At 53.8% G+C, this 12,708-nt stretch overlaps 1 protein-coding gene across 2 annotated transcripts in view; it reads right to left on the bottom strand.

Annotated features, from left to right (window-relative positions):
- UPF1 (UPF1 RNA helicase and ATPase) overlaps positions 1 to 12,708 on the bottom strand; it is a 38,245-nt gene that overhangs the window by 5,780 nt on the left and 19,757 nt on the right. The window contains exons 6-18 of one of the 2 annotated variants that reach the window (XM_044253862.1): positions 11,326 to 11,487; positions 10,557 to 10,674; positions 10,307 to 10,405; positions 9,751 to 9,859; positions 9,445 to 9,604; positions 9,207 to 9,325; positions 8,569 to 8,733; positions 8,353 to 8,467; positions 7,732 to 7,875; positions 6,874 to 7,087; positions 2,091 to 2,208; positions 1,537 to 1,693; positions 762 to 904 (exon numbers count right to left, since the gene is read on the bottom strand). In XM_044253862.1, the coding sequence (XP_044109797.1) occupies positions 762 to 904; positions 1,537 to 1,693; positions 2,091 to 2,208; positions 6,874 to 7,087; positions 7,732 to 7,875; positions 8,353 to 8,467; positions 8,569 to 8,733; positions 9,207 to 9,325; positions 9,445 to 9,604; positions 9,751 to 9,859; positions 10,307 to 10,405; positions 10,557 to 10,674; positions 11,326 to 11,487 (1,823 nt within the window). The remainder of the gene's footprint in view (positions 1 to 761; positions 905 to 1,536; positions 1,694 to 2,090; positions 2,209 to 6,873; positions 7,088 to 7,731; positions 7,876 to 8,352; positions 8,468 to 8,568; positions 8,734 to 9,206; positions 9,326 to 9,444; positions 9,605 to 9,750; positions 9,860 to 10,306; positions 10,406 to 10,556; positions 10,675 to 11,325; positions 11,488 to 12,708) is intronic. The other variant, XM_044253863.1, reaches the window with a different exon arrangement.

Here is a 12,708-nt window from a genome sequence, read left to right on the forward strand (position 1 = left end):
CCCAGCAGGCTCTGTGGTCTCGGGAAGCCGGACAGGACAGGGCACAGACCTCAGTGACCAAGCCGGGGACTGGCTTCTCTGGTGGACGCTCACCCCACCCAGCTGTTTCAGGACCCCCATACCCCAGGGCTGGCCACCAAACAAGACAGCAGCCTAGAAGGGGGAGGCAGTGACAAATAACCACCAATGTGCCCCGACGGGGAAAGGAACCAATGGGAGAAGCAAGCCTGACTTCAGGCTGGTATGGGGGTAGCTTGCGTCTCAAAGGTGACGAAGAGCCACTTATTCTCTCTAGGTCCCCTCGGCTATCATCATCATTTCAAAAAAATATTACATTCTAGGGCTAAAAACATAGACAAGACCAAAAGATAAGATTCAGGGATTAACTGTCTTCATAGAGATACAAACTGCACTAGTGGGTTTTGAGCTCAGGACAAAGGGCCTAGATGACCCTGTCACAAAACTGAGGCCACACAAGCCCACCAGGACAGGAAACAAAGGCACGTCGTCGGGACGACTCCTTCCTAAACTACTGCTTGGGAGCTCTCTGAGCTCTGGCACTAGCGAAGCCCAGTCACACCCCCGTGGGGCCCGAAGTTCAGCTGTGGCGGGAGGAGAACTGGAGGAGGCAGCGAACCAGGCCGGCAGCAGCCCTTGGGCAGACCTTCCCGGCTTCAGGGAAAAGTCAATCTGAAGAACTCCCGTGGCAGGAGGGAGGCACCTGCCACCAGCAAGGCCCAACAGGACGCAGTCCTCCATACCTCGCTCTGGTCAGGGCCACATTAAGCCGCCTGGGGTCGTTTAAAAACCCGATGCCTTGGTGCTCGTTGGCTCGCACACAGGAAAGGATGATGAAGTCCTTCTCTCGCCCCTGGAATGCGTCCACACTGGCGATCTCCACCTCCTACAAGGGACCCGTGGTCGCAGTCAGCCAGCTGGCTGCCTTCAAGAACCCTCTGACTGTGGGAATGTTGTTGGGATGAACTGTCCAGTACCACCAAGGAGCCTGGGACCTGAAGCCTACAGAGACCCCAGCGCCAGCCTCCAGCAGCAAGGAGGAAGCCCCTCTGGCTGGACGTACTCCCCCTGGGCTTTCCCGGTCCCCAGCCCCTCTCTCCTGGCCTTCCTGTGCTCTGGTTGTTTTCTTAACTGTGGCAATTTGTTTCCCAATAATAAAAGCACACATCCTTGCCGCAAAAGCCCTTAGACGGCACCCAAGTTAACAAAACGGAGACCACCTGACATGGTCACTTGGGCGCTACTTCGTGTTTTGGTTCATCTCTGCAGAGAAAGAGAATCCCGTACCCTTCCAGCACACAAACCCTGGATGCTTCACCCAGACAATGCTGCAAGAGGGAACGGCATTTTCATGACCACGTAACATCTACCATAAGGCCAGAGGGTAATCATACCATACGGTTCAACTTGGAAGTATTTTCAGTTTTGCTCTGAAAACCATCCTAAGAAAAATCCAAAGGGAACACATGCCCTCCCAGGACGGTGGCACGGGCCGCAGGCGCAGCTGGGCGTGCGCACCTGGTAGAGCTTGGTGTGCAGGGAGCCGCTGAACTGCATGTACTGCACCAGGTAGGAGCGCTGGCCCTCGTACGGGGTGATGATGCCGATCTGGTCGGGCTTGGCCCCTGCCTTCAGCAGCTTTGTGGTGATCTTCTCCACGTTGGCAGCTTCCGTCCTAGGAAAACCTGCCTTTCAGTTCCTTGGCTGCCCCCGCGGGCCTGGAGACCGAGGCCGGAAGCCATGGGAGGTGTGGGGCAGTTCCACGTCTAGGGCAGCCTTGAGAAGGCTTTGCCCGCTGTGCCCAGAGCCAGGCTCCCCCCCATTTACCAAGGGAGTCAAAGGGGACGGGGGAGGCTCACACGTGGGCTTAGCAGTATCCGCTCAATAGAACACACATTGAAGATGCAAAGTGGAAACAGCTGCTGGTTTAAGTGTCTACATACAGCGGGGACAAGGAGGGCTAGGAGAAGCTTCAGAAGCACGGCAGAAAACGAACACATGGGCAGCGGCTAGCGGCTACTCACCAAGCTGCCACTGAAGCCGGCAGACACCAAGGGCGAGTCTCCGCTTACCTGTTCAGGTAGGAGGTGCCTGAGCTGGCGATCTCCTCTTGGCCCTGGGTCACGTAGAAGAACATTGGCTTATCAGGCTGGGGCCACTGGAAGTCAAACCCCTTCTTCACTCGGTCCGCTATCACCAGGGAGGGAAAAGAGGCAACACTTCCCATTAGAGAAGAAAGCCACTGCCCATTCTGACTGCATACAAAGGGAACAGTGCAGAAACCCGTGCTACAGCAGTCAGCAGCAGGCTTCAGGCAAGAGACCCCAGTCAGTGGGGCCCCGAGGAGGCCACCCAAGCTGGTCCAACCACCCCGAAATGCCCCGGAGGGAGTGAAGCTGTGCATACCAACACCCAGCTGCGCACTGCACAAAGCCGGCTCACTCCCTGAACGTTACCTCCCCGTCTGGTGCTTTCTGTGGCCTGTTTAAGAAATCTCCACCTACCCCAGGGTCAGGAATACATTTTTTCTTCTAGAAGCTTTACTGCGGTGCCTTAAAGGACCCATAAATCCCTCCAACTGGCTTTTGTGGATGACACTGCTGAGTCCATCTCTTCCTGTCACAGACCAAAGTCTTTGAACAGGCGGGTCTGCCCCTGGATTCTACCTTGGGCACTGTGCCCACACTACCTGAGCAACAGCAGCTCTGTAGTAACTCGGGACATCTGGCCGTGTAAGCCACCACCTCCACAGAGCTCTTCATGTGCACCCTGGCTATTTTGGGCCCTGTGTATTTCCTTATAATTTCAAAAATTAGCTCGTCCATTCACTTGCCCCACTGACCTCTTTGGGAATTGTGGAGCTGCATCTAATCTATAGATCAGCATGAGAAAAGTGGCATTTTTGCATCAAAACAGCCTAACACCAATGATTCACTTTATGTCAAGCTGAGAAAGAGTCCACCTCCGTCTCTATCCTTCTAGCGAGGGCAGTAGCCAACAGGCTAGCTCAGTGGTACATTAGCCGAGGGGTTGCTGGAGAATGTTTGACCACTGCGGGTAGTGGGGACAGGGCTGGTCTATTACAGCCTTCAATTTATTTATTTATTTTTTTAAAAAAAGATTTTATCCAGGGGCGCCTGGGTGGTTCAGTGGGTTAAAGCCTCTGCCTTCGGCTCAGGTCATGGTCCCAGGGTCCTGGGATTGAGCCCTGCATCGGGCTCTCTGCTCAGCAGGGAGCCTGCTTCCTCCTCTCTCTCTGCCTGCCTCTCTGCCTCCTTGTGATCTCTATCTGTCAAACAAGTAAATAAAATTAAAAAAAAAAAAAAAGATTTTATCCATTTATTTGACAGAGAGACACAGTGAGAGAGGGAACAGAAGCAGGGGAGAGTGGGAGAGGGAGAAGCAGGTTTCACACTGTGCAGGGAGCCCGATGTGGGGCTTGATCCTAGGACCCTGGAATCATGACCCGAGCCGAAGGCAGACGCCTAGTGACTGAGTCACCCTGGTGCCCCATGGCCTCCAATTTCTGTCGTGCAAATGCTCCCGCCACAGCTGATGTCAGGCTACCCCAAGAAGGGGTCTGGGTGGGTGCCAGCACTGCCTTGGGCAGGGGCCACCTTGGAGTTCAAGGGTACTTCTGGGAATTAGGCTGTATTCTGGGTTCAGATTCTAGTTATTCAGATGTGTTCACTTAGAGAAGACTCACTAAGCTGAACACTTAGGACTTGGGCACTTCTTTACACTTTAATGAAGAATTTAAAAATGTGTACTCAGGGTGCCTAGGCAGTACAGTCAATTAAGCTTCCAACTCCTGGTGTCCGCTCAGGTTATGATCTCAGGGTCGTGAGATCAAGCCCCGTGTTGGGCTCTGAGCTCAGCATGGGATCTGCTTCAGATTCTCTCTCCCCTCTCCCTGTCCCTCCCGCTCATGCTCAGTCACTCTAAAATAAAAAAACTTTGTTTTTTTTAATTTTTTTAATTTCTTTTCATTTTTTAAAAAATTTTATTTATTGGGACGCCTGGGTGGCTCAGTTGGTTAAGCAGCTGCCTTCGGCTCAGGTCATGATCCCGGCGTCTTGGGATCGAGTCCCACATCTGGCTCCTTGCTCAGCAGGGATCCTGCTTCTCCCTCTGCCTCTGCCTGCCATTCTGTCTGCCTGTGCTTGCTCTCTCCCTCTCTCTCTCTGATAAATAAATAAAATCTTTAAAAAAAAATTATTTATTTATTTATTTGACAGAAAAATAGCACAAGTAAGCAGATCGACAGGCAGAGGGAGAGAAAGAAGTGGGCTCTCTGCTGAGCAGGGAGCCTGATGCGGAACTCGATCCTAGGACCCTGGAATCATGACCTGAACCGAAGGCAGCAGCTTAACCAACTGAGCCACCCAGGTGCCCCTGTTATTGTTTTTTGAAGATTTTATTTATGTATTTGGCAAAAAGAGAGCGAGAGAGGGAACACAAGAAGGGGAAGCAGGAGAGGGAAAGCAGGCTTCCCGCCAAGCAGAAAGCCTGATGTGGAGCTTGATCCCAGGACCTTGGGATCATGATCTGAGCTGAGGAAGACGCTTAACAACTGAGCCATCCAGGTGCCCCTGAAATAAATAAATCTTAAAAAAAAAATAATATATATATATATATATATACATGTATGTACTTAGCAGGTGCTGACCATGTGCTGGGCACAGAGGACACCACAAGGAGAAGCCACCACCACCCCTGCTCCCTGCCCCCCAGATCTGCCACCATGGAGGGAGGCAGAGCAGGGCCAGCAAGGCTCAGAATCAGTGCTGAGCGTGGCTTTCCCAACTTGTGTCAAATTGCAAACAAGTTCCTTGTAGCCTGGCCTTTCCTAGCGCCACCACCCAATGGACCAGCGATGCTGTAAGCGTCATGGTGATGGGAACACTCATAGTGCCATCAACTCCCACGACCGCATGGCACCATGGCTGCACAGCTTGGCCAGGCGCACACGCTCAGCCTCCATCTCACCTAGGTGGTAGGCCAGACAAGGCCAACATGGCAGGCTGCTGGCATTTACCAGACATTAAGAACCCCAGTCTCGGGGCGGCTGGGTGGCTAGGTGGGTTAAAACCTCTGCCTTTGGCTCAGGTCATGATCCCAGGACCCTGGGATCGAGACCTACATGGGGCTCTCTGCTCGGTGGGGAGCCTGCTTCCTCCTCTCCCTCTCTGCCTACTTGTGATCTCTGTCAAATAAATAAATAATCTTTTTTTAAAAATGAAGAAAAAAAGCAAGCCAGTCTCAGGGGGCACCTGGGTGGCTCAGTTAAATGTCTGCCTTCGATTTAGGTCACGATCCCAGGGTCCTGTGATCAACCCCCCGAATCAGGCTCCCTGCTCGGCAGTGGCCCCCTCCCTACTCCCACTCCTCCTGCTTCTATTCCCGCTCTCTGTCAAATAAATAAATAAAAATCTCAAAAAAAAAAAAAAGGAATGCCAGTCTCAGGATCCCTTATATGCCCTAAAAAGTTGAGGAATCCAAGCAGCTACCATTTCCACAGTTTACATCTAGTGACATTTACTACATTTTAAACCCAGAAACATAAAATACTTATGAATTCCTTTAAAAATAAACATATCCGCAAAAATTTTTAATGAAAAGTAGTATTTCCCACTAAAATATACATCTCGGGTTTCTACAACTCCGCTGTGGCTGACTGCTTCTGTGCACAGCCTCGCATCAGCCCTCGCAGGAGGACAATCGGACCTCACAGATGGGACGGAATTGGAAAAGGGAAGAATGTTTTATAACTTTCTCCACAACCGTGGGATTCTGTCTGACTCCACACCAAAGCTGCATAGGAGGTCACCCTGCAGGTTGGTGATGATGGCTTTTCTCCTCTGCCTGCCCTTGGGATGGCCTCTGACTTTGTAACATCCTTGTGGGCCATCAGAATGGAAAGTACTTGTTCACCAAGTCAGAGCTCCCAAAGACTCACACACTTCACAGACACTTGTCACTACCACAGAGCTCATCAGAAAAGCCACTGGACATTGGAGAGACTTGGTCGGCCCAGATCAGGAACATGAGTTTTCCAAAATTCTGCTTTTCATTTTGAGTCCTTAGGTTTTATCACTGGAGATAAGTACTGTCAATTGTTTTCCTTGAAGCCACAGGCTGACTCACTTTGATCATTTCTGGGAAAGAACCGGCTGAACACCTCAGTCTGAATGACCGACCATACTGTGTCCCTGAGTCCTTTTAAAAACACCTACCATACCTGCCAAGTGTCTTAGACGAGCTCCCTACCTCGACACGCACAGGGTCATATGGATATACACAAAGTGAGTACGCGTCACTGAGGCATTCAGGGTCTTGCCTGCTGCAAGCATGCAGCGGTGACGACACATGGCAGTCTGGCAGCACTGTCCCCACTGATGCCAAGGCACCAGCCAGCAGCCCTCCAGGGTTGCCTCTGCACCCTCAGCACGAGCGTCCTCATGGCAAAAGGGGACACAACGCCTCAGTATTATCACGAGGGTAGTTCTAACCTCCGTCCTGTGAAGCCCCAGGGCCCGGGTTTCGAGAACAACAGGGTAAGGAGTGGGAGGAACAGTCAGCTCTGCCACTTCCCGTTCTGTCCGCTGTGTGATAAGCCCAAGGTGTGAGTTCTCAGGTAGTGACTCCGCATTTTACCAGGTCAAGCTCCCTCGTGGCCACATGCCAAGGATGTTCCACACTCCAGGGGGGACACGCCATCCCGCAGACCACTGTACCTCTCTGAGGTGCCCCTTACACATGAGATCACCACATAAGACAACTTAGGCAGTGACAACAGGTGTTATCTCGCCAGGCTGATTTCCCTCCGGCCCCCCACTGTGGGCTGAGCACTACCTGCAGTGACGCCGTTCTGGAGGGAGCCCTCGTAGAAGATGTTGGAAGGGAAGGCGCTGAGTGCGGGATGCATCCGGTACTGGACCTGCAGGCGGATGGGGCGGATGCCCAGCACCACCAGGCGCTCGAAGAGCGACTGAGACAGTCCCGCTTTGGCCGCTTTCTTGCACATCACCACAGGGCCCAGCTGGCAGTGGTCGCCCACGAGGATGAGCTGTGGTGAGAGGCCCACACAGGTGAGGATCTCAAGTATGAAACAGGAGGCGTCTGCGTGGGGGGCACGGAAGGGCCCTGGTGCTCTACGACCACCCAGTCATGTAGGACTCAAGCAGTAAGAGCCAACCAGCACGGGAAACCCCCCCACATCCAGGTATCCGGCTTTCCCAAACAAGCTTGGTCACATCACTTCTCTTTTATGAAAGACCTCCTTTAGCATGGCAACAGCGTTTGTCGTAAAAGCAAAAATCTTATGATTTCTTTTGGTTGTCAGAAACAGATACTACCGGAGGTCTTCTGTAAAAGCAAAGCAGTGTAATATGAATTTTCAGAAAGCAGGGATATTCTTCACTTTATCCCATTTTGGCTTGTGAGAGGTTTCAAGGCAGAGCTTTACTGTTGGATAGCAGGGGAAACCTAAACATGGAACAACAGACTTGCACTCAGGACCCACAAGAGGTGGGGGAGCCCATCCTTCCAAGAACCCTCAGTAACCCCGCTGGGCATCCCTCTGCTCTGCCAAGACATCACACAGCACTACAAAGCATTACCAAAAACAACCCCCCAGTGCTGAGAATGACACGGAACTGGAAAGAGAGAACACACACTGGTTTTCAAACAGGACGACGGTGAATGGCCCACCTGCTTGGCGCCAAGGACCACAGGGACCATGCACTCTGGTTCCGTGGCCTGGGTGCTCTCGTCAATTAAAATGGAGCGGAACTGCATCTTGGCAAGCCTCGGGTCCCCTGCACCCACACACGTGCAACAGATGACATCTGCGTTCTGAAGACGAGAGCAGGCAAAACATCAGGGAACCTGCATGGTAAATGCTACCAGGTCCCCAAGGGCAAGTGGGGCAGGGCACTGGTTTGCGCCCTCCCGGACACCTACGGAAACAGGCCGCTGTCCCACCTGGACAATATCTACATCCAGACTGTAGTGGCACTACCTTCTGAGATCCTGACTGATCTAGCTTCATCAAGAAAACCTCTCAGCACAGATGTGGTTCTGTGCCTCAAGAGAGCCTCCGAGAGGCAGTGCGGAGCTGGGGAAACCTTGCTTCGTTATAAAAGAGCAGAGAGTGTTCCAGACCCACCTACAGGCCAAGATGTGCAACCACTGAGAAGGCAAACGTGGGAGGTATCAACGTTTTCTCAGAAGCAAAATAAACTGCCGTAAAGGCACCACGGTCTGCCCAGCACACTGAAAACAGGTCCCACAGCCAAACAGAACCGAACAGCCCAGTGGTTAAGAGCTCACCATGAGCAGCTCCCTCTCGGCGGTGCGCTTCAGGGCCCGGTACCGCTTCTCGTCAGCAGAGGACAGCTCCCCCGTCTCGTCCTTCAGCTGCTGCAGCTTCTGCAGCTCTGGCATGCTGGAAGCACCGTGACACGTCAGCAGGCAGGGGAGCCAGGTGTCGCCAGGGACCGCGCCCAGGACACGTGCCACGCTCGAGGCAGGCTAGCCCACACCCACCTATCCATGTTCCTGATCTGGTTGTGCAGGGCCAGGAAGGACACTGGGGAGTCAATGGCCTCACGGCTCTTGGCGCAGAGCCGCACGACCTTCAGCCCAGTCTGGTGGATCTTCTCTGTCAGCTGGTCCACAGCTATGTTACTTGGAGCACAGACGAGCACAGGCCTTCAACACAAGGTGAACAAATGTCTCAGAGCTCAGCCAGAGGAAATTCAGGAAATGCTAACTGCTAAGACTGTTCTTCAGACTCCCAGACAGTGGAGTCCCCCAACTTGTGACCTAAGACTAAAGCCAGGAGTGAACAAAGCTGAAGAAGCAAAAAACCCAACTGGTCTGGAGCTTCCAGCTCCCACTTGGTTGACACGCTTCTCATGTGCAGCTACGCTACTAACGGAATCCTGCATCTCTACCCCCGTCGGCACCGTAAAGACTCTCGAAGCTCTGTGATGCGTACGGGTCCGACACCTGCTGCCCCACCACGGCCCTTACTGGAGCAGCAGGCTTGCTTGGGAAGAGCAACCACAGAGGCCAGATCTCATACAAATAAAGTAAAACCCAGCGTGCCAGGTAAGAGGGGCCCCCAGGCGTCCTGGCAGACAGGTCTCTCTCTTCCCACCTTGGGCTACCCCGAGTCCTACCCATTGCCCTGCCGAGCGAGGTGATAGACGATGGTGGCAGAGGTCACTGTCTTCCCTGTGCCTGGTGGTCCCTGGATCAAACTCAGCGGTCTCTGCAGCACAGTCTTGACAGCATAAACCTTCAGATAACAGGTAGTCGTGAGGCGGCAGCCAGACCCAGGGAGTGGTGGGAACGCCCGCCCCAGCAGGCCCTGCCAGCTGGGCCCGCACTGCGCTGCGCCCCGGGGCAGGTGGGCACCTGGGAATGGTTGAGGTCGGGGAGCCCCTGTGCTGTGAAGCGTTTGGGCAGCTGGCACTTGATGATCACGTCCTCCACCTCATGCCCGAGCAGCTTATGGTAGATGTAGCCCGAGACAGACGTCTCATCCACAGCGAACGTTTTCAATGCACTCTGCATCCTGGAAGGAGAACTCGAGGTCGGCGACGCGCCCAACACAGCCCTCGCAGACGAGGGTGATCACTGAAACGCTGGAGGCAGAAGCCGCGCCCTGAGCCAGGCACGGAAGCAGAGCCAGCAGAGCCTGCAGGGCCAAGGCACACGTACCTATCAAATGAGGTGGACTTCCACACGAAATCCACCTGGAAGTTATGCGTCACCTCCACAGGCGCACCCACACTGCTCCGAAGCTCAATGGCGATCTCATCGCCATAATCTGTGCCGCTGAGTTAAGTTTCGTCGTTGTCAAAAGCTGGGTTTACCTTTCTGAGGAGCCTTCACTGGGTTACCGGGGAGAAAGAGCCTCCTCTGTGCCAAACATTAGCAGACACCGCCCACCTGGCCCACCCTCATCAGCAGATGCCGCTGTGGGGTCCAGGCCCCCCACTGCCAGCTCCCGCATCCTCCCTGTGAGCGCGAGGGCAGCGCCCAGCATGAAGCAGCCGCATCCCAGCCGGGGTTCCAACTGAGCCTCCAGAGCCCTGGGGCGCAGAGCTGGACACATCCGCACAGCACAACTGAAGCAAGGACTCAGTGGCAAATGCCAGTCAGAGGGGCCCCCTGAGCCAAGGCTGCCTACGATGCCCTTTCCTCCACCTACGGTGACCCCCATGCAGGCCACCTGTGCTCAGGACAAGCTCACCCATCTGTACGCAAAGGATACTATCAGGGACCTTGATGACGTGGCCGATCCCTTTCCACAGGGGCGCCAGATCCCCTTTGTACCTCAGACATATCTCATCCCCCTGCATGAGCCGCATATCTTACAGAGAAAACACAGCAAGAAAGTTAGCGTTTTCAACACATGCCGAGGCTGCCATCATGAAGAGTTCAAATTAAGGGACACTTTACAAGGGAGAAACTAGGAATTTTATGCTACTTATGGTCACAAATATTTTAAAACTTAAAATCACCTCTTAACCAAATTATGACTAAATCCTCATTACCAGAGTCAGTCTTGGGCAAAGTGAAGTAGGCGATTCTCTTCTTGTTAAGGCCCAGGTCCCACCTGACCGTGATGTTATCTTGAGTCTGAGCACATGAAAAATAAGAGCCCTGTTAGCCTGAGACACAGACACGGGCCTGGACTCCTCGTGTCTGGGTTTCCACAGCTGCGCGCCCTACGGCGCCCTCACGAGCCACGATGTCAGGGTGCCGCGTGCAGCAGCCAACCGCCTGCAACACCAGCAAGGGCACATCCAGGACAGAAGCCATGAGGACCCCCAGAACCCGCTCCAGACGACCAGGAGACCCCCACTCGACGGCTGCTCTCGGAGGCGGCTTCTCTGTGAACTGCGGAGGGAGAAGCAGCTGGCGGCCGATCCTCGGAGCTCCCTCTTCCTACACGTGCTCTTCATGAGACCGGTGCCAGAAGTGCCCTCGGCGTGCCACAGGCTCCTCAGCCCGGGCTCTTGCAGCCGTGGGCAAAGGACGCAACCCTGACTGTGAGAGATTTTGGCTGGATTTTAAATCAGAAAACACTCAGGCCGGTGTTTAGCTCCGAGCAACCAGGCATCAGCCCAAGGGTCGCTCCCTCGCCTGCCCTCAATCCACCGTCCGTCTCCGGGTACTGCGCCTCGGCCCACGTCAGCATCCGCCGTTTGCAGAGGAAACCGCCCTCCCCAGACCTTAGGAGAGATGCTGTGTTAAATGACCGAAACCCTCCTGCACACACCACATCACCTGGGACTCTTTCAGTTTCTTATCGTAGTCGGCCTCTAGCTTGACCAGAGGCCCGAATATGTTCTGGTACTGGTAGGCGTCCTCATACCGCAGGAGCACGTGCTGCGGCTCCTCGTCCACACCTGGCTTCTCCAGGTCCTCCAAGGTGGCAGAAGGATTTTCCTAGAAGACAAACATCGCGCCTGTTCTTCCCCATTTTCGCCTATATACGAAAGGAACTACAAGCAGGCTCACTAGTGCCTAGAAGAGCAAGGCCTATCCGTCACCTGTCAGAACAAGCTCATGGCGGCATCATACAGAGGGCACCATTGTCGGTGGCATCCACCCCAGGAGGAGAGTCCTCGTATGGGGAAGTGTACAGGGCACAGGGACACAGACACTGGTTGGGTCTCTGCACACCCTTCAGTCCTTGCCATTGCCGTTACCCCTCCCCCTGCCCAGGGCTACACCAGCAGGGTAAATACTGGTGATGTCACCCCAGGGACACAGCCTGACACGCCTACACCATCAAATGGCTACGTTCCCCAACAAACGCCTAGCCCCTGAACCAGGAGAGAGAATACCGCTTTGGGGCTGCCAGAAGACCACTAGTTCTCTGTGTAAACAAAAGGGCCTTCTTCTTCCCCCAGCCCCCCAGTTTCCTCCTCACCCTGTACTGCACCAATAGGGGTGACACATTCTTCTCTGGCAGGGACAGAACAGTATCTGGGCTATGTAGCTATAAACAGGAAAAGTCAAAGAGTTCTGGGGAGCCTGGGTGGCTCAGTCGGTTAAGCATCTGCCTTCAACTCGGGTCATGATCCTGGGGTCCTGGGATTGAGTCCCGCATCAGGCTCGCCGCTTAGCGGGGAGTCTACTTCTCCCTCTTCCCCTCCCCTCTGCTTGTGATCTAATAAATAAAATATTTTTAAAAAGGGGGGGCGCCGGGCGCCTGGGTGGCTCAGTGGGTTGGGCCGCTGCCTTCGGCTCAGGTCATGATCTCAGGGTCCTGGAATCGAGTCCCGCATCGGGCTCTCTGCTCGGCGGGGGGCCTGCTTCCCTCTCTCTCTCTGTCTGCCTCTCCACCTACTTGTGATTTCTCTCTGTCAAATAAATAAATAAAATCTTTAAAAATAAATAAATAAATAAAAATTAAAAAAGGGGGGGGCACCTGGGTGCCTCAGTGGTTAAAGCCTCTGCCTTGGGCTTGGGTCGTGATCTCGGGGTCCTGGGATTGAGCTCCGTGTCAGGCTCTCTGCTCAGCAGGAAGCCTACTTCCCCCACCCCCACCGCCTGCCTCTTTGCCTACTTGTGATCTCTGCCCGTCAAATAAATAAATAAAATCTTAAAAAAAAAAAAAAAAAGTTCTGGCCATCCAAAAATCGAAGCAGAAAGGTACCTTGC

This window comes from Neovison vison, chromosome 6, assembly GCF_020171115.1.
Source record: "Neovison vison isolate M4711 chromosome 6, ASM_NN_V1, whole genome shotgun sequence".
Lineage (NCBI taxonomy): Eukaryota > Metazoa > Chordata > Mammalia > Carnivora > Mustelidae > Neogale > Neogale vison.